The 27,031-nt window shown below is 43.9% G+C and overlaps 1 protein-coding gene across 1 annotated transcript in view; it reads left to right on the forward strand.

The window, feature by feature from the left end:
• The window catches only part of LOC149343450 (hemicentin-2-like), a 58,378-nt gene that overhangs the window by 27,050 nt on the left and 4,297 nt on the right, over positions 1 to 27,031 (forward strand). The window contains exons 9-20 of the mRNA XM_089542392.1: positions 1,022 to 1,153; positions 2,960 to 3,153; positions 4,710 to 4,920; positions 7,247 to 7,443; positions 8,675 to 8,882; positions 11,890 to 12,086; positions 12,472 to 12,676; positions 13,949 to 14,104; positions 15,495 to 15,626; positions 18,090 to 18,407; positions 20,181 to 20,329; positions 25,139 to 25,346. Coding sequence (XP_089398518.1) covers positions 1,022 to 1,153; positions 2,960 to 3,153; positions 4,710 to 4,920; positions 7,247 to 7,443; positions 8,675 to 8,882; positions 11,890 to 12,086; positions 12,472 to 12,676; positions 13,949 to 14,104; positions 15,495 to 15,626; positions 18,090 to 18,407; positions 20,181 to 20,329; positions 25,139 to 25,346 — 2,307 coding nt within the window. The remainder of the gene's footprint in view (positions 1 to 1,021; positions 1,154 to 2,959; positions 3,154 to 4,709; positions 4,921 to 7,246; positions 7,444 to 8,674; positions 8,883 to 11,889; positions 12,087 to 12,471; positions 12,677 to 13,948; positions 14,105 to 15,494; positions 15,627 to 18,089; positions 18,408 to 20,180; positions 20,330 to 25,138; positions 25,347 to 27,031) is intronic.

The following is a 27,031-nucleotide window of genomic DNA, read 5'->3' on the forward strand; positions in this document are numbered from 1 at the left end:
CTCTGTGGCCTCGGTCGGGGTTAAGTGCTCCGATGAAGCCAAAGATTCGACCACAGACTCTCGAGGAATCTATCCAAACAGCAAGAGGTGGCTTCGAGATGACTCCAAACCCATTCCTACCCGTAACCGTACACTTAGGCTCACATCCACTCCAATATCATAGACACCATCTGAATACACTGCAGTGGAACTTCCACTCTCGATCATATGCTATGGGGGTGTCCGGAGCATCCTCCTACGGCAGGTCTTGTAAAAAGTCCGTCACAAGAAGTCTTGGATGAAGTGCTGTGCAGCTCGTACCCGCCGTCCAGACGGGAGCTATCGTTAGCAGGTCCCCACCGGCTATCAGCCAACGGCCACTTGGCTCTTCTGCTAAGAAAAACCCAGCAACCCTTTTTTCCGACAATAGTTTTCTCACTTACCAAATAACGAAATCCTTTTGATGTGTACTGCTTTCCTGCTGCTTAGTGAAAAAGCGTATCTTGAGCCTTTCCTTCCAACGTCTCACAATAAGCCGGCGGAATGGGGCATATTTACTAAAATCTTATTTATGTGTATGCATATGAATATTGTCACTATACATACGTCGAAAAGTGTTACTAGCAATCTGCCTTTCGTTGCGAAAGCAACACTACGGCAGTCGCCAGCTATTTCGAGGAGCTGACAAAATGCCATACTGCGCATGCGCGAGCAGTGACGTCACACGGCGCACAGCTGGCGTGCCACCGCCGTCTTTGCGCGGGTGACTCAGAGGTGCCGCCGCCGCGCTCGCCACTTGCGCATGCGCAGTAGCGGCTCATAGCTACCGTGCCCGTGCCGCCACCGCCACGCGTTTTCCATCGCTTCTCTCTCTCTCTCCTCCCTGCTTTCGAAATCCTCCAGGTTTAAACAGAGCTAAACCACTGCCAATTATTTTCCCTCCACTCAAGGCAGGCAGCCGTCCAGATTGCTCTCAGCGCAATGAGTTTGCTGAAAAGTAGCGTTTTTTTTTAATTTTCAGTACCACTCATATTTTTTACAGGACAAAAATGGGTTGAAGGAGAATGGCTCAACCTAACAGCGCTGCATCCCGGCGATGCCGGAACGTACGTGTGCACCGCCAGCAATGGAGCGCTACCTGCACCAGTTAAACGGATCTTTCTACGGGTGAATGGTACGTTATATTTTTTTAGGACATAAATGTTCCACGACGAACATAATATCACTAACCTTGAAAAAAAAACAGCAAGGGTGAAGATGTGTTTAAATCTCCTGTTTGCCCAAAAGAGTGGGCTTGATTTGGATGCAGGCATGCTACTGGCTTCTATCATAAGTGGCTTGGCATTTCTGCTATTTGTTGTCTTAACCTGCTTTCGACCCTCAGGCAGCATGTCATGCTCCGAGGAGACCAGTTGATTGAATCACCGTCAGACAAATGTTTGGCATTGAGGCAATGCTCCTCCACATGCACGTCGAGGGCCTGCCTTTTTTTCTATGATATAATGTTTATGGTCGCTGAGGGAGCGGGCTACCCAACGAAGCACCCGCTTCTTTTACCCGTAAAATCATCGCAGTTTCTAATCGTTGCTCCCATAATTAGTATAAAAGAAGGATATGCACTGCGGGAAATTTTTCTATTCTATTTAGTTGAATATTTGCAGTTCAAAGTTTCCTGCTCAAGCCTGGATTTTCAGTATGACAAAATCGCTTGGAAGTTCGCAATAAGCCAATTCTTTGCTGGCTTTCGGTGAAGTGCCACGTTGGATTGCATATCAGGTTTGATTTCAGTTGACGGCGAGCTTTACGAAGAGGAATCTCCAAAATATTCCATTGGTGGAAAGAGATTTTCATGCTCCTGAGCGTAAGACTTCGGGTTGGCATTTCAAGAATTAAGGTCATCGCAATACAAATTTCCCTTACCTTTCCCCACTGAGTAGGCGAGCTGGACACAAAGAGGTTTGTACTCAGGGCTACGAGGACAGAAAACGAAGGAGTGCACGGCACCTCATTAAGCATTAATACTCGGCATAGAAGTGCCTGCCACGCAGGGAATCTGACGCAGCGTGCAGGGGCGCACTCCTCGTTTACACTGTGCCATTACCGCTTCGGAAATAGATGAAAAATGGTAAGAAAACGATCGTTACTAATTAGGAGGCCTGGATTCTGAGCCTTCCAAGACTGACATCTTGATAAGCGAGATTGGGGCAGTGGCTAAATGAATCCTCTTTTAGGCACCTGTTAGGTCATAATTTACTTGACGCGTCTCAGTACCTGCGACTGCAGAAGCGTTGGTGCCGTCGGTTGGGTGAAGCTTGCTGACATGTGCGAAGAGCCGAAGGAGTGAATGGTCGGGATTAATATCGAGCCCGCAACTAAAATGAAGTCGGTTTCTGTTGGCCTTTTCTCCAAGCGGTGTGAAGATGCCTCAGAATGGAAGGAAATAAGTAGTAGTAGTAGAAGACCTTTACTCGGCCATGATTTACAGGCCGAGCATGTCGACCGCCTGGGCGACCAGAAGTCGCTGTTCTTCCTCCCCTTCAGCGCCAAGCCAGTCGAGCCAGTTGGACATAAATTCATTGCACGAGTACCACATATCAAGGGAATCAAGGATACACTACTAGCCACAGACAGAAATTTGATTGCCAGCACAATGTGGGAATATATTATGAAACTAGATGGATCCAGGGGGGTCGCGGCCATATTGGACAACATTGGCATCTAGTGTTTTTTGTGCCAGATGCTTACGCCAGACTCCAGAGATGCAGATGGTATATAGCATGCATATGGTTACCGGTACGTGTGACTTAATTTGTTCAATCGATTCCTCTTTTTGGCATCATGTTTCTCAATTTTATAAACCTTGCCTCACTGCAAAAGCTTTCGCAGGCTTTATTTATCTAGGTACTCGAGTTTTAGGAGAGCAATGCTCAATTTGGGCGAAAATGACTCCCCTTAACACTTCCTATTGCTTCCGTTGCAGAACCCAGCTCCACTTTCATTACACCGAACAACGGCCCTGTAGGAACATCCGAAAGCCATACCTTTGTGCCACAGGACAGTGGCGCTGTATTGTCTGTAGAACCAGAGTTTCTGGATGTCAAGACCAATATCAAAGTTTCGGTGGGGCAAAAAGCCTCACTGACATGCACTATACAAAACTTGGGTGCACGAAGAGTTCGTATTATTTCATTTTTCTCTAGATTTCTGTACTCGTTGTTCTCAGTTACTCACGGGTAATGTTTTTTAACCATGTGAACTTTATGAATCAATTACATATCACGAATGTGCGGTTTCATCTTGCTCTCAGGTAATTCAGGGAATGTGCGTGGACACCTAGATAGTGTGCGCGATTAATTCTCGTACTGACAAGAGCACTAAGCTCTATACGAACCACAGGAATTGAAGACAGGCAGGTGGCTACTCTGCTGCTTATGAACGACAAATGAATGGACAGAACACATATTTCTAGCTCACGCTGTGTTCCATGTTTATGGACGGTGATACTGGCAGAGATTAGGCAGCAAGATGGCGTTGCTTTGCGCTTGGTATGTGAGAACCGTCCGTCTCTAGGATCACAACGGGCACCATGTAATAGCGATATTAATTCTTATTGGATTGCATTGCATTCTGGCACCTGTTATGTACAAGCAGTTGAGAGGGAAACCTGTCCTGTTTATAGTGCCTCGTGTCCTTATTGTGTATCAGCTGAAAACGTCGTGCTAACTTGAGGGACAATCGATGTGTTACCCTCTCAGTCCTACTCAGACGTTACTGTTTAGCTGCATGCGGAGTTGTAAGAACTCAAAAATTTATTTATTTATTTTATTTATTTACAAAATACTGCGGACACTGAGTCCAAACAGGGTGGGCGAACAAGTCAATCAAGACACAAAAAACGCAACACTTCAAAAAAGAACACAATATAGTAAAAATTGGTTAGAACTCATGGGACAATGGTTCAACTAGCTGATTCTAATCTGTTATTGTAAAAGTGTATTATTGTACAATCTCTGTGATATGGGTAACCTAAGAATTTACATCAGAAATGAGAAATATAGGTTATCTTATATATGTTTCCACAAACTGTCTGCTTGTTTAAAGCGTGAATTACATTTATAGCTCATCACGTTATAGAGAGCACGTTCGTATTTCTGTTTTGCCGCGCATCTTGACCTCATAATCTGTGTAATTGTGCGAGGAACATTGTTTCCATTTAAAATTTTTTCTTACTGAACACAGAGATACGAAACGAAAAAAAGTCTTGCCTCAAAAATGATGAGTAATGATGTACGGTAACTTCACTGCGAGGCTGAAGAATCGGTATTCAATAGAATGCAATCTAATGCGTCTTTCAGGGGATTTCTGAGAGAAAGTTGCGCATGATGAAGTTATACAGGTGGGGCTAGCTCGAGTGGGTGCTCAATGCGCGGGGCGGAGCGGACATTTGGAGCGGACGAGTTTGGTGGAGAAGAGCGCTTTAAAGATATCGTTTTCCGTTGTCTGTCCCATTCATGGGCTAAAATTCGCAGCGATTACTTTTCTGGGCCCTTCGTAATTTGTGGTTCTGCTTGACGAAGCCTGCATAACCACTTTATAGGTCTTGAGCTGTGCTATGAGTGTCAACTAAAAACCTCTAATCTTTTTTGTCCAGGTTGCTTTTAAAACAGTGCCCAGACGTACTTTTTTTATTGCAGTCGCAGCAGCGGATCTAATACATTTACGTTTCCCAGGTGCAGGTAGCTTGGCTAAACGCTGACCAGAAAACTCTGCTTTCTATTAATGCACACCTGATCTCGTGGAACGACAGGATCTCTGTGACGAAGGTCAACGACTCTTATACTCTCAAAATTGACGACGTACGATACGAGGACGCTGGACAGTACCAGTGCCAAATAAACACCGTCCCCATTAAAAGCAAGAATTTTTTGTTGCAAGTGGTCGGTACGTACATCCTCTATACTTTTTCAACGTTCAGGTTTATTAAGGTTTAACGTCCAAAAGCTATTCAGGTTATGAAGGACGCCGTAGTGAAGGACTCCGGGAATTTCGAACTCCTGGAGTTCTTTAACGTGCACTCATATCGCGCAGTAATCGGGACTCCAGAATTTCGCCTCCATCGGAATTCTATCGGGTCAGCAGCCGAGCGACGTAACCACTGAGCGATCGCGACGGGCCACTTTTTCAAGGAAAACGTGGCAGTCGACAGTTGAAACTTTAAACAGATGACCAAAATGGCGTCCGTCATACATTTATCTCGCGCATTGGGAGCGGTCCGAAGACGCCTTTTTGACAGTTTCGATTTGCCTCATATGCAGAGCCGTTCGGACAACAAAATCGAATAAACAGTCCTAAACACATGAATAATTAAAAAAAAAACTTTTAAATTTGAAGAAAACTAGATATTATTTCATCTCTAACATCTTTGTGGTTTTATGTTTTAGAGGTAAACTTCTTACAGGTATGCACCTGTCGTAGGAATAACCTTGAAGCGCCGAGGACAGCTGCGATGAAAATGTATTCCAATAGTCTGGCTTGCAGATCAGTGTCTAGACATGCTTCGCACTTGTTTCATAAAAGGGTGGGGGCTTTTTTCTGCACCTTTTACTTAAGGTGCGCTGCAAGTTCGGGCTGCATGTCACTCTGTGAGCGGAAACGCTCACAGAGTGACAGGCTGTGACAATGCTGTGGCAATGGTTTTTCCACATGAATGTGAAGGTTTCATGTTTTTCTCAATGATATAATCAGCGTAATGCATGAGGCAGTGAGATCCGCTGTGGAATGTGAAGCCTCCGCTACTTTTGTATGATAAAATATAGCAGATTTAAAGCATTGCTCTGTTATTGGAATAAAAAGTAATATATTCCGTGGAAGGATTTTCTACGTTGTTTAGCTGAATGCTAACTATTTGAAAGAGCCGGCTCCGTGCTTAGGTTCATCCCCATAGTATGGAGGAATTGCTTTCGAGTTTGTAATAGGCAAATAGTTTAGTGGTTCTCAGAGAAGTTTTGCTGCGGGCTTGGATACGAGATTTGAGTTCACTACGTGCTGAGCGTTACAAAGGGTACTGTTAAGAATATTAAGATTCTGCAAACACATTCTCAAGCTTCTAGAAGTTCCATTTGTGATTTAGTGCACTAATAGTGTGTCTTTCACGAACAAAAATTATTGTTCAAGTGAGCATTCGCCTCGCCTTTCAACCGCCAAAAAAGGGAAGCAGGTGAAAGATAGACAAGCGCTCATGTCGGATTGCAGAAGCCATACAGATGAGATGACAGCATGAGCAGTTTTTTAAGCCCTTACATATGCAGAAAAATGAAGACACATGGAAAAGTAACCGACTGCGCACATGGGTAGACCTTGCTTTGACGGGGTTATTATAGCCTGGAAACGGACAATTGACGCTGAAAATAATGAAAACAACTATCGTTAAAGTAAGGGTCTTGGTTTCAGAACATTTCAGTAATATGACCTTTATAAGCCAAAATAAGACAGCAAATAAAAAAGTCACTTTCAGACCTCGGCAACAAAATCATTCGCTTGATATTTTTTTTTTCGGATTACACGAGCATATTAAACTGCAGGAGCGCTGGTTCCATTGTAGAGGCGGATAAACCGGAAGATTTTCGCTACACAAACCCACTAAGTTTAGCCAGATTGCTGTCTGAAGCTTAAGCAATATGTGAAGAGATTAAGGTCTGGATGTATGTACGTGACCGATTGCGAGCACAGACCTGTCAATAGGTAGGCAGCTGACGACATCTGAGCAAGGGGTGTGGGGATACCTCCAGATGGAATGAATTAGAGGTTCATTGATAGAGTATCACAAAACAGCAGAATCTAGGGCGCCCTAGTAAAGATAAGAAAAAATTTATTGATCGCGAGATATCAAAAAATATATCGCTGTCAAAGGCGGTAACTGCCAAGTTTGACCATAGTGGCATCTAGTATTTTTACGGGAACAAACTTATGCCATATTCCCGAGACGCAGACATTCTTCGCACTGGCCCTTATTGCATGACACTGTCAGTCGCGTTGTCGATAAAAAATTAATTTCTTGAGAGGTCTCACTCTGTAATAATATTGCTGTTATCGGGGCGTGTCGGTGTTGTGTGTTCCTTCTTGTCATATATTCGTGTGACTCTTTAGTTTCGACACCTGGTGTTTCTGGATACCAAGGTACAAAAGGCAATTGAGGCTTTACTAACGACCTAAAATCGGTTTTCATGTGAATAGTTTTAAATTTCCATATCTATATCTTCCATTGCAGCGCCCAGCTCATCTTTGAATGCACCAAACAACGCCGCCACGGAAGCGTCTCAAAACTATACCCCTCAACCACCGGAAAACAGCGCTGTAGTGAAGTCCCAGGAACCGGAATTTGTGAACGCCACGACTAATATAACCGTTTCGGCGGGGCGGAAAGCCTCATTTACCTGCACCGTTCGAAACTTGGGTGCGCAAAAAGTACGTATTATTTCAAGTGTCCCTGCATCTCTGCACCAGTTCGCTGTCACCCGCGACCGGTGTTTTAGAACCTTGGCATCTTTATGCGGGAATTATGTATCATGAATGTGCCGCATTACTTGGTTTTCAAGTGAATCGAGGAAATTGCATGGACACCTTAGTAGTGTGCGCGGCTGGTTCTCTTTCTGACAAGAGCGCTTAGCCCGAACGAAAAAAAAAATAAAGGCCTTCAGGTTTTCTTTGTGATACCATGTTTTTACTTGTTCACGTTGTATTTCGTGTTAAGTGACAGTGCATTAATTGAAGTTAGTTACCATACGGCATTGTCATTAGCCGGGTGCGTAAGAACTGCAGTCTGCGGGTTCACAGCGGTTCCAAGCCATAGTGATAATGAACCGTAGCGTACTTTATTGCGATTTGCTTCTTTGTTAGTAAAAGCAGTTGTGGAGGGCTTTTGGCGTTTTATACGACGCCGCGGCTACATTGCGTAACAAGTGAAAACTTGTTTCCTGACCTGACGCGAAATGGCAGTATTACCTCCTCAGTCCTTCTGAAACATTCTGGTTTATATACAAGGGTGGTGTAGGAACACGAAAGCCGTAGGATACGGGTGACGTGAGTATTCACAGCGGAAATTACAATTAAAGCTTATATGATAAAAGTTTCCAGACACTTACAGTATGATTTAGGCGTGATTACCGTTTAAAGCTTAGGACGTTATAATGAGCGTGTTTGCATATGCGCCTTGCCGCACAAGTCATCTGTTTAATCAGTGCATATTGTCTATGTTCCCCCTCAACCGTACGGGGAGCAAATGGTTTCTACATGAAATTAGCTTTTTGCTCAAAAAAATTTACGAGCAAAAACTGTTGTTCTCAAGTATAGACTAACTAAACACGATACATTTCACTCCGAGGCTGTGGAATCAGCATTTCATAGATCGCAATGTACTTGCACTTTTGACTACATCGGGGTATAAACCTGCCCATGACGATGTTATGCTGGTGGGCCAGTCCCGTGTGTGTCATGGAATACGCGAATTAGAGCGGACGGTTGTAGCGGACGAGTTTGGAGGAATAGGTATAAATTTGTGGGTGCTTTTTTGCGTCTTTATTCTTTTTCAGTTGTATTTTATGAAGGCCTCATAAATAGTGGTTACACCTTGAGCGCTAACGGTTTTTAATTTCAGTATCGCTGGGCCCTAAAACTTTTTACAATTTTCACGTTGCAGGTGGCTTGGTTCCATGCCGATCGCAATGCTGTGCTTTCTATTGATTCATATGTTTCCCCGAGGAGCGGCAGGAGGATCTCTGTGACAAAGGTCAACGACTCTTACACCCTCATCATTGAAGACGTCCAAAACGAGGATGCCGGCAAATACCTGTGTCATATAAACACGGTTCCCGCTAAAAGCCAGGAATTCTTCTTGCAAGTGGTCGGTGCGTGAGTCCGCTATACTACTTGAAGTCAAAGTGGCAGTCGATAGTACTTTAATTAAACCGATGGCAAAGATGTCATTCTCAATACTTTTATCTCGGCCCTTTAAAGTGCACTGAAGGGGAATTTGAACACGTCTTTTTGCTGCGGGAACTCGATCTACACGTTCCGAGCATTCTTACAAATATCGAATCATTGCCCTGTGCCGCCGATTTCCCTAACTTAATTTGGATTAACAACCGTCTCCCACCTTTTTGTTTAATTCCCCGCAGACGGTGGGAGGAGTGAACCAAGACATGGAGGGCGTTTCAAGCATGCGCATGGTGGCTTCACTTTCGCTTTTATTTTACTTTTTAAGTTAGCGTGGAGAGGCTACACAGCTGCAAATTAGGCCCACGGAAACAATAATACGCGTGGACTCTTTGCTTTCGCCGATCACTACGCATCATTCCGCTGATGGCAGAGCGGCAAGCAGCCACGGGACCGGTTGAAAAGTTGATTTACTCATGCGACCATCTGCGGGGAATTAAAAAGAAAGGCGGTAGCCGGGACGTTTAATCGTTTTTAAATTACGAAAATCGGCAGCGCAGGGCAATAATTCGCAGTTTCTAAGAACACTCGGAAAGTTTAGATCGAGCTCCAGCGGTAAAAATACGAGTTCAGATTGCTCTTCTCTCCACCTTGAACAGCAGTCCGACGACGCAAAAATCCTAAAGACTTGCTTGATATCCCGTGTCGTTCGGGCAACAAAACCGATTAAACCCTCATAAACAGATAAACAAGAAAAGAAAAGCTTTTAAAATTGTAAGAAAACTGCATTTTATTTCATCTATAATATCTCTCAGATTTTATATTTTCGAGGTAGATATTTTACAGGCATGCAGCTGTCATAGCAGTAACCCTGAAGCACTGAGGACAGCTTCGATGAAAATGTATTCCAATAGCATGGCTTGCAGATCAGTGTCTACAAAATTTGAGAACAGACATGCTTCGCACTTGTTTCATAAAACAGTGTGCGCTTTTTTCTGCGCCTTTGCTCTGTGTGCGTTGTATGTTCGGCGTGCATGTCACTCTATGAGCGGAAAGGTTGCGTCTTTCAGCTGGAAAGGATTTTTTGGTGCTGTGAAAATGGTCTTCCACATGAATGTTAAGGGTCCGCGCTTTTTTCAACGAATCATGAGCGTGATGCTTCACGCAGTGAGCTCCCCTGGTGAGAACAAAGCGTCTGCTTCTTTTGTATGAGAAAGCATTGCGACTTCGGACCCTTGCTCTGTAATTAGAATTAATTAATGATGTGCACAGTGGAAAATTTTTCTTGGTTGTTTAACTGAATACGAACGATTTGAAAGAGCCCGCACCCTGCTGAGGTCCATTTGCTTAGTATAAAGGAAATGCTTTGAAGTTTCTAAGAAGCAAATAATCTCCGGGTACTCAGAGAAGTTTTGCTGCTGGCTTGGATGTAAGATTTAAGTCCACTAGGTGCCCAGCTTTTCGAGGGCTACTGTTAAGAACTCTCCGATTCTGCAAAATCATTTCCAAGCTCCTGGAAGTTTCATTTGGGATTTAGTGCATTAACAGCCTTTCTTTCACGAACAGAAATTATTCGGCAAGTCTGAATTAGGCTCACCTTTCAAACGCGAAAAATGTAAGGAGGCAAAAGAGAGACTTGAACTCATGTCGGATTCCAGAAGCCAAACAGATGAGATGACAGCATGAGCAGTTTGTTAAGCCCTTACATTTGCAGAAAAATGCATGACACGTGGAAAAGTAACGCACTGCACGCTCGCGCAGACCTTGTTTTGACAGAGTTATTATAACCTGGCAGTGGACAATAGACACTGTAGATAATGAAAACAACTATCATTTTAATAAGGGTCCTGAATTCATAACATTCCAAGTATATGGCCCTGAAAAGCCAGAATAAGGCAGCAAATAGAAAAGTCACTTTCAGACCTCGTGTTTTCAGACTACACGAGCATATTAAGCTGCAGAAGCGTTGCTTCCATTATAGGCGCCCATTAACCGGAAGATTTCTACTACGCAAATCCACTGAGTCTAGCCAGATTGCTGTCTGAAGCTGAAGCAATATTTGAAGGGATTAAGGTGTGGATGTACGAGGGCGATTATCAGCACAGATTATCAATATGTAGGCAGCTGACGGCATCTGATTTAGGGGTGAGGGGATACCTTTGGATGAAGTGAATTAGAGAGTCATTGCTTGAGTATCACAAAACAGCCAAATGCAGGGTGCACTAGCAGCGATAAATAAAAACTTACTGATGGCGTGGTATGGAAATATATCGCCATTAAAGGCAGTAACTGCCAAATTTAACCATAGTGGAATCTAGTATTTTTACGAGAACAAGCTTACGCCACATTCCCGAGACGCACAGATTCTTCTCACTGGCCCTTATTGCATGACACTGTCGGTCGCGTTGTCGATAAAGAATTAATTTCTTGAGAAGTTTGGCTTTATAATAATATGTTGCGGTTATCAGAGCGTGTGGCTGTTGTTTGCTCCTTCCTTTCAAATATTCTTCTGGCTTATGGGGTTTAACGTCCCAAAGCGACTCAGGCTATGAGAGACGCCGTAGTGCAGGGCTCCGGAAATTTTGATTACTTGGAGTTCTGTAACGTGCACTGACATCGCACAGTACACATGTTGTGAACTTGTTGAACATGTCTGTTGAATTGTAGATTTTTTGGCAAACAATAAATTCTCTTGAAATGGGCCTCTAGAATTTCGCCTCCATTGAAATTCGACAGCCGCAGCCGGGACAAAGCCCGCGTCTTTCGGGTCAGCAGCCGAGCACCTTAACCACTGAGCCACCGCGGCGGCTGTCATATATTCGTGTTCACTCTTTTATATATTCGAGTTCAATCCTTAGGTTCTACACCTCGTGTTTCTGGATACCATGATACAAAAGCCAATCCAGGCTGTACTGAAGACCTAAAATCGGCTTTCATGTGAATAATTTTAAACATCGATATCTATATGTTCCAATGCAGCGCCCAGCTCCACTTTCACTGCACAGAACAACGCCGCCGCAGAAGCGTCTCAAAACTATACCCCTCATCCCCTGGAAAACAGCGCTGCAGTGAAGTCCCAGGAACCCGAATTTGTGGACACCACGACTGATATAACAGTTTCGGCCGGGCGGAAAGCGTCACTGACCTGCACCATTCGAAACTTGGGTGCGCGAGGAGTAGGTATTATTTCAAGTTTCACTGCATATTTGCACTAATTGTACGCTGTTACCCACGAGCGGTGTTTTGGAACGTTCCCATCCTTATGCGAGAATTGTGTAGCATGAATGTGTCGTATTGCTTTGTTCTCAAGTGAATCGAAGGAATTACATGGACACCTTAGTAGTGTGCACGGCTAGTTCTCCTTCTGACAAGAGCGCTTCGCTGTATGCGAAAAGCAGGAATTTAAGACTGACAGGTGGTCACTGTGCGGTATGCGCAGGACGAATGAATAAGAATTTCTATTTTACCATGCCTCATAAACAGTTATTAGGCCTTGAGCACTAACAACATTTTAATTCAGTATCGCTGGGCCCTAAAACTTTTACGATTACCCCTTTGCAGGTGGCTTGGATTCATGCTGATCGAGGTGCTGTGCTTTCTATTCATTCAACTGTGATCACGTTGAACGGCAGGATCTCTGTGACGAAGGTCGACGACTCTTACACCCTTAATATTGACGACGTCCAATACGAGGATGCCGGCCACTACAAGTGTCAAATAAATACGGTTCCCCGTAGAAGCCAGGAATTCTTCTTGAAAGTGGTCGGTGCGTAAGTCATCTATGCTTTTTTGAAGGCTTAGTGGCAGTCGATAATAAAACTAGACTGACCATAAAAATGGTGGTCGCAATCTCGGGGTAAGAAGGGCAGTTTGACGGCGCAAAAAGTACAAAGCCTCGGTTTGCCTTATACGCAGTGCCGTTCGGTCAGCAAAATTGATCGAAGTACTCCTAAAGACAGGAACAACTGAAAAACCTCAAATGTTTTATTTCAGGGAAAACTATAATTTGATTTTAACTAATATATCTATGAGGTTTAGAACTTTAAAGTTAAACTTTTTACAGGTATGCACTTGCAAAAATTTTTTACACAAGAAATGTTTGATCGCACTGATTTCCAAAGTAACGAGCGTACAGATTTTAAAAGCATTCGTCAAAGATTTATTGCTACTCCGTTAAATACGTATTATCTATTACAAATGTTTAGGGGAATCCCCCAAGGTGGAGTAGATTTGTAATAAGGGAGTAATTACTCATTGGCATCCACCCAAGCGCAGCCATACGGCTACAAAGGAAAGCTATACAGCTTTCTCAGAAACTTCGTAGTTAAAGAAAAATTCGTCCTGGTCCGGGGTTCGAACCCGGAACCACCGCCACACCGGAGCAGTCGCTCTACCAATTGAGCTAACCGGGACGGCAAGCTTATGGTAGGGCGAGAGCGAATTGATCAGTAACTCGAAGTGGGACGAGTGTTGGTCAAATGTTTAGGGGAATCCCCCAAGGTGGAGTAGATTTGTAATAAGGGAGTAATTACTCATTGGCATCCACCCAAGCGCAGCCATACGGCTACAAAGGAAAGCTATACAGCTTTCTCAGAAACTTCGTAGTTAAAGAAAAATTCGTCCTGGTCCGGGGTTCGAACCCGGAACCACCGCCACACCGGAGCAGTCGCTCTACCAATTGAGCTAACCGGGACGGCAAGCTTATGGTAGGGCGAGAGCGAATTGATCAGTAACTCGAAGTGGGAAGAGTGTTGGTCAGAAGCTATACACTTCTGAGAAAGCTGTATAGCTTTCCTTTGTAGCCGTATGGCTGCGCTTGGGTGGATGCCAATGAGTAATTACTCCCTTATTATCTATTACAACCGTAGACACACTCCTATACTGAGATCGCAGGGGCGACGTCCAAAGCTTTCGGGAGCTATAGCTAAATATTTTGAGAAGATTCCTTTAGAGGAGAGACGCTTTACTAGAAATGGAATGCACAGCTTTATCGGAGAAATGTTTATTCCATAAATTTGATGTTCCCTTGGTTGCACAGGCCCTCCCGTTCTTCTGGATTCGCTAAGTTCAAGAAACACAACAGTTGATGCCGGAGAAGATGTTTCCTTGAGGTGCGTTGCAAGAGGCACACCTCAGCCAAATATTAAATGGCACAGGGAAGACAGCAAAGAAATCGTGCTACTGAATGGTGTCCGTAAGTTTTCTCAGTGTTTGTTACTGTTCCTGTCTACGTGGCTGAATCTGAGAATTTTCAGAGCTCGAGCGTTTCTTTTTTTTTGGCACCGATTAACTCTGAGATATACTCAATATTCTCGGATAAGTAGAACAGCTAAACTCGAGAATGCTAATACGCATAATCATCACAACTACATTCACTGCTGGTCCAAAGCTCTCGAATTGAGTTAACTTTAACCAGCGCCAGCTGCGGCCAACTTATCCCGAAAAAGTTCCTAATTGCAGCCGCTAAACGACTTTCCCCGTTGCCTACTGCACCTGCCTTCACTTCGAATTAATCAATTCCCCTTAAAAAAACCACCCATTAGCAAAGCGTAGTGTGCAGTCTAGAAAAATTAAGGGTTGCATTATTTTTGCGTTCCACTATTCCATGGCCGAATTTTTCCTGATCAAGAGACTCACAAAACTGAATGTGCAATGCTGCTTTGTTCTCGAAATAAAGCCACAAAACACCAGAAACATATACAATCAAAAATAAATATTTAATGTTTGGCGGGGAGGTTTCTATTCCCATGGTGTCGAACTGCCACCTGGGTATTATAGCGTCTGTGATACATGCCAAAGGCAACTTCATGATCGTCCTGTGATTTGTTTTACAGCATTCACCAGCATGAAAAATATACATACAGAATCGTGTGGTAAAGCGAAGCCGGTTGCAAACAAATGTGCACTTTTTCGACTCTCGTGTTGTCAAGCCAATTGCGCTGCTTCCCTTGCGCTCGTGTTCTGCTGTCTAACAATTGGCCGATTGTACGTACAGTCTTTGTCAAAAGTATAGAGCCCAGGGGGTTCACTTCCAAGCTTTTTATTTGGACTCCAGGAGCATTCATGGAAGTCCTACCTATTGCAGGAGGCAGTACCAGAACTATTCTCATGTCCAGGAAATTTGGAGCGCTAGAGATCTATTAAGAACGACACAGTGTGGCTCAAAAGAAAACCCCCTGGGCTCCAAACTTTTGACAAAGGCTGTACGTGCGTAGTAGTACTGCGAAGTATATTATTCTGGAAGTACACAGCGGAAAAGAGCTTGCGCTTAAAGCCTTTATGCAACAGTATTCGTTCAAGAAGATGCCATGCATCTATTATTCAGATCAGACAGCTTATTTTCAACTTCGCCGTAAAAGGCTACACCAGCGTTACCGGCTCCGGTATGTTACAACGCTGATATATCTATATATATTTTTAAATCCACGGTCTCTGGCATTTCTATGCCGACAATATTTAGCGGACGTTGCATGCCATCCTTTTATTTATGAACTAAAATGATACGTTCAGCATTTTCCTTCGCACACAACAAAATTCTTCCCAGCTCACTTCGTGCTACCTAACTTTGTCATTTTTTTCTGCAGCACAAAAGCAGGTAGAGGGCGAATGGCTGAATTTAACAAGAGTAAATCGCAATGATTCCGGGACCTATGTGTGCAGCGCCAGCAATACGGTGTCACCTGCTGCAACAAAGTGGATCGTTTTGGAGGTCAATTGTAAGCACATTTCTTTTACTTCTGTATGAGATTTTATGACACGAAACATGCTAAAATAACAAACGCGAGATGAATGTACGTCTATTAGCGTCTATGAAAGTCTATTAATGGTGCCCAGAAGAGAAGCGCAGAGCCCTTATTGGTAGCTAAATCAAGCATGTTCAAAGCAAGTGGCGTGTGTGCCCAGTAACGCAAGTTTTACTTGATATAATCGAATGTGAACCAAATGTACTATCCGAAATATGTGCGCAATGTAAGCATCACGCTGCTGTAAGTATTTCCGCGAAGCTTTGTTGTGATTTTTTTACGCATTTTGTTTTGTGTTTTCGCCGACAGGTCGCCTCATCACTTTTTTTGTTACGTGAGGCGCTACTTCATTGCTCTGGAATGTTCACACTTCTGTGGGCAGCTTCTGCGATATGCAGAGCAATTATCAGAGTGTATGCGCCTTATTTGGTGTGTATCTTGTCATTTTCAATGCAGCAGAGTGAAAAACTATGACTGCGTTTGTCATCGTCAACTTGTTTCTGTTTCTAGACACAAACTTTCATAATAAACAGTTCGAGCTCAGCGACAGCCTATTTGTCGGTAGTCAGCTTCTGCGCTCGCATGAAGGCCAGGTGATTAAAAGAATACATTATCAGAGCACGTTTTAGATGTATTTTACATTAATTATTCAAGGAATTCCGAATGCCTCTCGGACGTGATGTGCGCGTTTCTGCTGCAGTTATAATAAATTCTAAGGGACGGCTCCCTAGCCACCATGGAGTGAGCGCACACCTCGACACTACGGAGAACGAATTTATTAACGGCAGATTTGAAGGGGCAGTAGTATGATACTCAGTAATGTACATTTACAGCGCAGCTGCTGTAAACTCACAGACTGATTGCGATACTTGCGTATTGTATTATTAAACGCGTCGGGAAGATTTACCTGCATAAGCTACTGAACCAGAAGCTCAACGCCGATTTCGACAATGAGTAGCTGTGATAGCCGCTTCAGTACTTCAATTTTCAGAAAACAACAAAGAGGGTAACTATTTTCGTTAAAATACAGCAATTACCCATGAAAGACGCAATTAAATAATGTTTTACCAAGTACCATACTAGTGCTCTGAAGTATTTACAGTGAAACCCGCTATAAGGAGCCCAAACTCGCAGAGCTTCGTAGGTGAGCAACTCGAGCAGGAGCGCGCGCTCAGCGCGTGACTACTCAGTGCTTGCCACTGGCTGAACTAGAGCTGTTTAGCGCTTAGTTGGCGTGCTACATAAGGGATGGCGCCACTTTGATAGAGGAAGAATATTAAGGCTAGCGGAGAGGATGAGCTGAAAGCAGCCGCCGTATTGTTCACATGTCCAACATTCTCGCACAAAAGTTTTGAAAATTGGAAGAGTGTAAGACAGTGCTATGGAAATATTGAAGGTAATGACCTATTCTTCTGTTATGTATCAAAATATTTCTTTTAATGTATATCCATCTATCGCATCTAGCAGTTACAACTGCCACAGAAATCCAAGCGGGTACGTCTTTGACGATAACAAAAACGTTAATTGAAAAAAAAAACATACAAGACTGCCATCGGGCGATCTGCGGTTATATTGACTGGTGTAGCGGAATCTTAAATTAAATGAAAAAAAATTTTTCATCAATAGTTTCCCGCTCAAAAATGTTTTTGTGCAGAATAATTCGGGTATGCGCACGGAAAGAAGAACCAGCGTCGGCACAGGCAAAATCCCACCGTGCGTACCGCACAATGGACGAGACTCGAGCGCAACCGCAGCTGGTTGCAGGCAACAGAACTACGCTACGTGTGAACGTCGCCAGTGGCAGCAGGGGTCCTTTTAAAAAGGCATTGGCGGTTCCCGGTCCACTCACGGTCGTGATACCTGTCCACAGCCCCCGCCCCTGGCAGGAGCACCAAGTTTTTGCAGGTCGAGGCACATTGCTTAGCGCGTAACGCAACAGAGATTTACCACTTTACATCTTTTTTAAGGCGAACGCCTTTAATGGCTAATACTGTCGTCCGTTACCAGAGGGTGCCACACCTTTGGCAGCATTTAACAATTTAACTCGTGTTAACTCGAGAACTGAAAAAGATAGATGAAAACGAACGGTTGTTTCAGATAGAGCAGGGAAAAATAAACCCGGAAGCCAAGTTTGATGACTGAATATAATTAGTTATTTATATAGACAAAAATGTCGAAATTACGTCGAAATATCGCGGACGTCGATATAGCCACGGGAACAGTGTGACGTCACATCCACCGGAAGTCGTCACGGCATAGTGTTCTCGGCTTTCGCTTCTGGGCACTTTAGTCGTCAAAGTGTCCTCGCAATTTTTCTTTGCTCTGTCAATACTAGGTCAGGAACAGCAGACCACTTAATTTTTTAAACAGCAGCTACCATAAAATTAGTGCGGGCAATTCTCCATGTTCTCGCTAATTGTCACCCTCTTCTCGCAGATGTGCCAGAAATTTCTTCGCCTGTGAAGCAAGTGCAAGAGGTAACGGAGCGCTCAAGAGGCGTCAAGCTAGTCTGTGTCGCGCGTGGTCACCCAGCACCTCTGGTTTACTGGGTCGAAGATGACGGCGACTTGATTACAACGAGCAGCGATCACCGAAGTGTCAGCGAAGAATACAAAAAAGGAGATGAAGTGCGAACGATCTTGACGTTTCCTGTTATCAGGAGAGAACATTTCGGGGATTATCGGTGCGTTGCTAAAAACTCCCGCGGTGCAGCCGTCTATGTCTTCAGAATCGAAGAAATCCCGAATAAGACCGGTAAGAACCTAAAGGACAATATTTTTGGCACTATGTGTGAAACACGGTAATCTGTATTCTTTTCGTTTTCAGTAGCTTCATTTTTTTGTACATTTTAGCTCTTACTGATATAGTTCCTCATGTATTTCTCAGGAGTTTTATAGAGTTTTTATGGGTTGTGCAGTATGCTCAGTATTTGAGAGAAGTACCTAAAATATGAGAAGAAAAAATTAGAGAAAGGTGTGCTTTCATTCTCATTTGTAAATTACAGACGCAGATAAAAGATCAGTTATAAAGTTTCTCTCCTGGATTAGTAATATTTATTGGCTTTACCAAAGGAAGTTTATTACACATGCCTTTATGAAGCATGAAACGGAAGTCATGAATTACGTAGCGTATTCACCTGTATAAAAAACTGAAAGGAAAGGATAATATGCTTTGCGACACCAAATGAGCCTAACTCTTTCCTCGTCTACAGAGTCTGCAGGTGTTTATATTGTCTTTCGCGTCTGAGAGAGAGATTGCGGGGAAGATTCATCTACATTAAACTTTGCATTTGACACTTTTCTTGAATGAACGAAGCCAGTTAACTGTTTCGATGTACTATGTCGCATAAGAACGAAGTTTGGGATGTGTTGCACACGAGGAACAATGTCGGTCTGCACCCCGGTAATGCTTCTTGCTCGGCCTATAAGAAAGGCTCCTAGGCCACGGCAACGACAGCTAAATGACAGCGCAATGCTATGACATTTCTACCCTTGATACAGTGCAGTAAAATCATAAGTGGTGAGATGAATGCCCTCCTTTAGTGTGACTCCTTAGGCCCGCTACTAATGGATGGTGTGATGGTTTCCTCAGGCCTGCTGACTTATTTGCACTGCGCCTGCACACATTTAACGCAGAGGGGGACTACATCGACGCTTTAAGAATACTACGCAGCAGAATAGTGTTGGGTATAGAACTCTGGGTATTCATCAAAACCATATGGCCGATAGTTGGAAACTATTTCGCCGGCTGTAACGTTGGAAATGCACATCCAGTAATGAATACAGTTTCAGCAATTAGAACTTTGTGGATTCACCCCAAACTGTTACCACGAATAGCACGAGAGCAATAGTTAGCTTCCCCTTCGTTTCTCTACTGTTGGCACCGTTATGTACGGGCGGATGTCGACAAAGCTAGCGCTAGAGTAGCAGAACGTAGCACAGCGTATCCTCTTAAGACCCTGTCAAACGGGGCTGGGATCTTTTGAGCGACCGAAACATGTGGAATATTCTTGCAAAAAAATTGTGAAATCTGGAAAGCTCTAAGGCACTAGTACAAAAATATTAAATGCAATGGTCCATTCTTGTAACGTGTAGCAAAATATTTCTTTTGTAGCGTTTCCATCGCTCTCAACAAACATTTAAGGCTGCTATTGAAAACCAATGGAGGACGCTTTTGAGGAGAGCAAAAATTTAATAGCAAAAACATTCAAGCCTACCGACGAGAGATCTGTGTATATATTGTTTCTTATACTGCATTCTTTCAATTCTTGAAAAAATTGTGCTCATAAACTCTTTATTCAAAAATGGTTTTGTCCATATTGTTCGGCATGCTCAAACGAAGCCATTCCATTAAGCATGCAATTAATTCTCAAATACTCAGGTTCTTATTTTTATAGAGCAGACTCTTCCTTTAGCTACTCGCGTGAGGTTTTCAGTACACGGCAAAACGCACAGAAGGGGGTTAATACATCAAAGCGGAAAACGGAAGACACTGAGTTGGAGAGCCTACCTTCTCTATTGTTTGCAGGCACAGCAACCCCAACGGTTTCACCTAATGTCGACGATATTGTTCCCGCAAACGATTTCCACCCCAATGGAGTTGCGCAAAATGTCACAGCGACAGTAGGGGGTAAAGTTCATTTAAAATGTCAGCTGAACGACTTGGGTCGATACAAGGTGAGTCGATGTTTCTTGCATTACTTAACACTTTCGATCTGAGAAGTCGCTCCGCGTTATAAGCTCTCCGGTAAGGCTTAGAAGAGGTGGAATACTGAGCAAACCTCAGGAGTGCTTAAGTAAACGCTCCTTAAAGTTAAAGTTTGCTCAATTGAAATAAGCTCGTTAGCACTCAATTTCGAGCATCATAATAAATTTCAAGCACTCTTGTTGCTCCGAAGAGCATTTCTTTGGAACTGGTTAAAACCCACACGTGTAGTCTGTACTTGGGAGTATTTACGAAGAGAAAAAATTTTGTGCGGCACTTTTGTATGCCCTTTGTCAGCATCGTAAACTGCGTGACTACGGTAATGCTTTTGTGGCCGTAACTGTTCTTGGTTATAATTATCGCTGGGCAGCAAACACTTCGCACTATTCCATTACACACAATGTTTGCTGCTGCTTTTAAACTTGCTTCTTGTTGCATTTCTTTCGATACATGCGCCTGAAGCTGAAGGCGAGGCTAATGCGATAGTGAATAAGTTGAGCTATCGATCAAGCAATACGGTAGCTGGGCATCCGTGTTAAAACATGGTGTTTTCTATGAAATGCCACTGTGCACATCGGTGTTAAAACAGAATTGTAGAAGCGTGCCTTGCTTAACAAGATGCGTTTCTTTTAAAGGCACCCTTTCTAAGGATTCGATTGGTTTCTTTAAGGAGAAGTAAGCGCGGCCCCACCTTCGTGTTGTAAATGACTTCATAAAATGACCGGGATACTACTACTGGGACGCTTCGCGCTATTTTCAGTTCTCCGTGTTGGCACGTTGTTTCACGCAAGAAACACTACAAGTGCTAAGAGCCTTTTGTAACATTGACTTTTCTGTATTCTAAAGTTTAAGCTGTATTTGTTTGCACGTTCAAGTCTCAAGAGATTGTATAGTTTTCAACGAGTAACCTCATCGTGAGAAGTCTAAATAGCTTCCCCCACAAAACCTTAACAATTTGTTAATCACGATTTCTAAAAGTGCCTTTTCGAATGCATTTCTGCATCTGGTTATAATGCCTTTTCACTGCATAAGAATTCAATTGACTAGGTTATTAGGAGATTAAAGAAAATAAGTAATGTACAGTAAGTCTGTTACGGACAAGTAAATCACTGACACACCCATTGAACGCTCTTGATCGTTCAGTGCCGCCGTTTGTAATATCAACATGTACATGAAAGAGAGCTGTCTCTTCTTCGTCATAAGCGTGGTGTTCTTCATCGTAATTGAAAGCTTTTCCGTTTACTTACTACCTCGGCATAGGGTTGCTGGATACGTTGGCTTGAGTGATGAAAGCGACGTGAATTGATGAATTGGGCGCTATCGTAAACATACCGCATCGGAAGTCGTGGAGGTAGTGTGAGTCCTACGACATTTCGACATTTGTAATTGAATGCAGCAGGCGCACTTGAAGGTTAACCGTGGTACCAGACGAAAATTACACTGGAGTCCTAACAGCTGCCATGCTTGCAGTGGATGCTTTTCGTGTGACTAACTTTGCCTTTCAATGTTCATTGTGAAGAGAAGGAAGGCGGCTGGGTTTCCTGACAACACAAAATGGACGAGAGAGGGGCAGTCCCAGGGTGCTCGCCACCGTTTAGACAAATACTTACCTTCATCTGGACAATGCTTTCAGCATAAGGGAATTCTAGAATAGGGGTACCTATCGATTGGGGGAATAGCATAGCGCCAGTGCGCATATGCAGAACAATAACGTCCTCGGGTCCGGCGCCCCCCTTCCCCCCTCCCCTAACCACCTACTTCTCTCTCCTTCTAATCGATAGGGTCGATCCTTCCCATTGGCGGGGTTCAAAAATGTCCTTCAGTCTAAGGAGGAACCCTGGTTCGGAAGAGGAGGGTGTGATGTGAGAAGAGCGTTACGTTGGCCGTCTTGAAGTTGAAAGTCTTGCATAGGCAGCATGGCTGCTCAATAGAATTAACCAGTCGACCTGCAACGCTCTGATAAAGAAATACTCCAGCTGAGGTGAAAGGAAGCGGAAGCGGGGGGTAGGGGGGAGAGATAGTGAACTCGGGCTTGAACGGCTGTGTGTCCGCATATGGGGCGCTGCTACAAGTGCCATGGTATGACTGGTTGGGTTAACCTAAAAAAAAAATGGGATACAAGAATTGAGAAGCGCAGCAAAACGAAATACCGGGAAGCTAAAAACGAGAAAAAATTTTGGATGCCTTCTTAACCACGTTATTAACGAAGAAAATACTATAGCATTTAGATTGCCTGACATATTGCCTACAATGCGTGTCTAATGTTCTCCTTGCGATCTGCGCCAAGAACATCGGTTGGAATCGGTTCCACTGCCATTAGATAGTATGCATGAGTCAGCAACTTCTATAATGTTCCAGCACCTTCCATTGCAATATCATGTGGAATCATACGAATCCATCCAACTAATCCACTTTATTCCACTGGCTAATCTCCACCACTTGAAAAACTGGTTTTTGAGGAACGGAAGTGGGACAGGATATGTCTCATCTCGGTGGGTACCCGAACAGCGCCGTAAGAGAAGGGAGGAAGGTGGGAGTGAAAGAAGGAAGAGAAAAAGAGGCGCCGTAGTTTAGTCCTCCGGAATATTTTCGACCACCTGGGTATCTTTAACGTGCACTTATATCACACAGCACTCGGTCGCCTTTTCCATTAATTGACCTTAATAGATACCCTGGTGTGGGCCTACTGCAACAGTTTTGTGGAGTTTTTTGGGATTGCTGCTGCCGGGTCACATTCAAGCTTTTTGGGTCCAAAGATTTTCACAGTTGCCGATGCACTATGGTTTATTCCCTGGTGGTCACATGATGTCAAAGACGTCACATCTCAATCGCATTCAAATGTCTCGGGGAGTCATCATACCATTACCGGCGAAGTGGTGTAAGGTTGTGCGATGCGCCACTGCACCGGCTGTTGACTGTTTCAAGCTAGGCTACTGGCGGAGTTTGAGAGAACAAGGTTGCGCTTCCCGAGCGCCCATAAGGCTCCTGGGCCGCGCTACGGTCCGGCGGCATTTGCATAAAATTTATTTGAATTATTACATTGCCGTGGGTGCAAGTAGCTTACAACTCGGTGGGCAGGTTGCCACGTGCCATGATGGCTAGGTTGTGAAGGTGTTGTAAAATCACGTGACCTATTTCGGCAAATCATTAAATTAACACCCACTTGCCATGGCAGGCAGCTGACTCACAATCCGGTGGGCAGGTTTTGATGATGTCACAAGGCCACGTTACTTATCTCGACCAATCCGGGGTTTCATGAAAGAGAAGCCGGAAGTTTTTTGCGGGAGGACAACCTAAATACTATCGTAATAATAAAGAAAGGTGGCGGGTTCGGAGAGAAAGTGAAAGTGAAAATGAAAAGGAAAAGGAAGGAAAGCCAAGGTTTTCTGTGAGACAATAGCTGGAGTTGCATAGCATATGATTAAAGTAGAACGATAAAGAAGGAAAAACAATAAACGAATTGGAACTGTCGCTTTGTAACAGAACTGTCGCTTTGTAAATGCTTGTACGCCTTGCGTCAAGGTCGAGAGCATGGGCTTATTGTCGGTGGGAGTTTCGTATTTAGCCTAGCGTCTGCTAGGATATCTCTCGCATTGGTTTTGCGTCTGTATGTCACTCTACGTGCGTTGAGAAATGCTTTCTTGAGGCGGTCGCTGGTAGTGAAAATATGGTGGCATTTCTGCACAATATCCCTTATGTTAGATGGGTGTTCGAGTATTTCATTATAAGTGCAGGTGGCTGCTCACTATTAACTTTTGGCACTCTTTTAAGTCGATCACCTCGCTTTAGGCTGGTTGCTCATTGGGAATATTGATATAAGGAGTTCTGACGGTGGTTCCTGTAAGTGAGGATGTTTTCTGTTTAATTAGTGCATATATTCCACACAGTCGTCGGTGTCGTTACATATACTTCTGAGGCGCGTTGCGTGTCCACCAAAGATGTCTCTCCTACAGTGTCTTGGATGATGGGGAGTGAAATCGAAGTATTGCTGTCGATCTGTAGGCTTCCTCCGCAGCGTGGATCTAAGTTTTCTCACACAACTCCATGAAGTGTGAAACAGCGTACACTTACCGCCGCCCCCAGAACAGGTGGAGAGGTATCAGAAAGGGATGATCGAGGCTCTGCAAGTAGATTTTTATGAAGGTGCATGCCAATATTCGCCATGAGAACGTGGCTTCCTCTGTGGCCAGTTTAATAACCAGGGTGGTCTCTCTCTTGGCGTTCTCACTCCTTTCCCCCTTCCCTCACTATTTCTCCCCACTGAGCTATTTTTACTTTTTCTTTCTCTTTATTCGCTTCTCGGTAGTCCTTTCCGCCGCGAGAGTATCCCAGCTTTTCCAGGTCAACCCAACCGGTCATACGTTGTCTTCTGTCGCAGCCACCAATGTGTTGACACTCAGCCAACGTTCGCAGTCTCTCCACCCTCCTTACCCCTGGGATTCCTATCTTCTGAGCTGGCTTCATTCTCTACCTCTGTTTTGTAGGTGAACCGTTTAATCTCCTATAGTGGGCATTCTACCTGGACAATGATGAGCGCTTCCCCAGACGAAGAAAAGTCCGCGTGTCGAAACGTTGGCGAGCACCTTAAGGCTCGCCCCTGACTTGTTCACTTCTTGTTGCATGCCTTTTGAAACCGTTCTACAAGAAGCTTCTCTTAATCCAACCTATCGTTTTCAGTTTGAACAATAATCAACTTGGGGAATATCATGTAATAAACTTCCTTAGGCGTTGTGTTGTTCGGGAACGTGATTTTCTTTTTTATTTTCACCGTTTATTTCTAGGTTGCTTGGATTCGCATCGACGACTCAACGGTGCTTTCAATTGGGTCGTCTGTGATCTTAAACGACAGCCGCTTCTCTGTGAAAATTGATGGGCGAGGCTATTACGCACTCCATATTGAGAAAACTGGCTACGAAGACAGCGGCCTTTACGCGTGCCAAATCAACACAAACCCAGTGAAAACAGAATACATGTCCCTTGAAGTGACTGGTATGTATGGTGTGCTGACGCTAAGAGCGCACTTGTTGCTCTGCGTTTACGCCTTTTTATCGTCAACTAAAGTTTTGACAATAAGTCGTTTATGAGGACAGTCATTTTTACTCACAATGCTCTGACGCATTGTGAGTAAAAAGAATTTTGTGCAGTAAGGCTGATAACATACCTTTTACCATAAGCATGATGAAAATGTTATTAAAAAAAGGGTGGATCTGTAAAATGTCAGCTAGACTGCCAGATTTGAGTGGTGGCACGGAGGCATTGGCCAGGAGGTGCTCTTACCAGTTGCAGTCCCGACAATTTCATGTTTTAGGGAGGTGCGGGGTTCGACCCCCAGTGCCGCCGGGTACCCACCAGTGATACAATGGGTACAAGCTTTCCCCTGCGTAGTGCTCGGTTTCTTTAGAGTGCAATGATTCGGAAATGGGTCTTTGATCCCACCTTGAGTAGAAGAAAATGACCTTGTGCCAAGGGGCTGCTGGCCCCAGATGCCGTTGCGCCAGGAAATTTCATCATCGTTACCATAACACATGTTTTAGGAACTGACTATGTGGATGGAGCGAGGAGCAACAGACGGTTTCTTAACTTTACACTCCGGAGTTCACGCTAGGGATCTTAACTCCTGCGACACAGCTCGGCTAGATTTACAAATGTTAAGTTCACTACGCGAGACAAATGTGACCTAGACTCTATTATACTGTATAACACAATCTGGCGGGCTAGTTGGTGGGAATCTATACGATTTCAGCAGCGCGAACACAGTTAGGAAAAAACAGGCAGAAAGGGGGACAGGACAGAGCGCTGATAATAAATACTGTGTATTTATTACCACTCTCATCCAGGAAGAAGCGTGAATACTGCCCCTCTAGCAGCGCACGTGTTATATGAAAATATTAATCGCGCACGGTATATGCTCTTTCAGAGCAACGTTATAAGGAACTGAAAAGAGAAATTTCTAAGTACAAATGGGTATCGTCTAAAATCTATAACGGTAGTTGCTATAATAGCTAGCAAAATCTTTTTCACAACAAAAGCAACTCCTCAGTCTGCTCTGTTGCCGTCCCACCCATGAACTGGCGGGTGTATATACCGGGTGTTTCAGCGAACGCATTAAAAAAAATTTCAAAAATAGGCTTTTTGAAGTAAAAGTATGGCTTTTGCGGCATAGTATTACAAGTGTTGGCGGACACCAGAAAAACCGGTGAATCGTCTCAAGTGGTAAGCTGGTCAACTAATTTTTATTTATGATTGTTGAACTAACGGAGTTAGGGGTCTAGTTGCAATTAAAAACTTTCAGCCGGTCTTTAGAAATAGTCATATCAGTTTTCAGAATTTAGAAAACGCGATCATCCTTGGAGTTGTGGCTCGACAAAATTTGGCTCTTTCGACTAGTTTCGTGTACTGGAGAGGTTGCTCTGCCTGCATGCTTTCGAAAGCGCAGTGTTTTCACATAATGCAGGCAAATTTTGTCGAGCCAAAGCGGCGAGAGTAATCGCGCTTTTGCAATTCTAAAAATGGCTGAGGCTTAGCCAAGGTTAAGCCTAGTCAGATGCGAAGCATATTGATGGCTAGGCTTGGTAATACATGGCTTTCCTTAGTTGAATAATTGGTCATTTTAATACAACCACTAGAAGCCTTCGTCGTGGGGGAAGACAACGGCATGGCTACAGCGGAACGCC

Source organism: Amblyomma mixtum, chromosome 5 (assembly GCF_055824585.1).
Source record: "Amblyomma mixtum isolate Tamu chromosome 5, ASM5582458v1, whole genome shotgun sequence".
Classification (NCBI taxonomy): Eukaryota; Metazoa; Arthropoda; class Arachnida; order Ixodida; family Ixodidae; genus Amblyomma; species Amblyomma mixtum.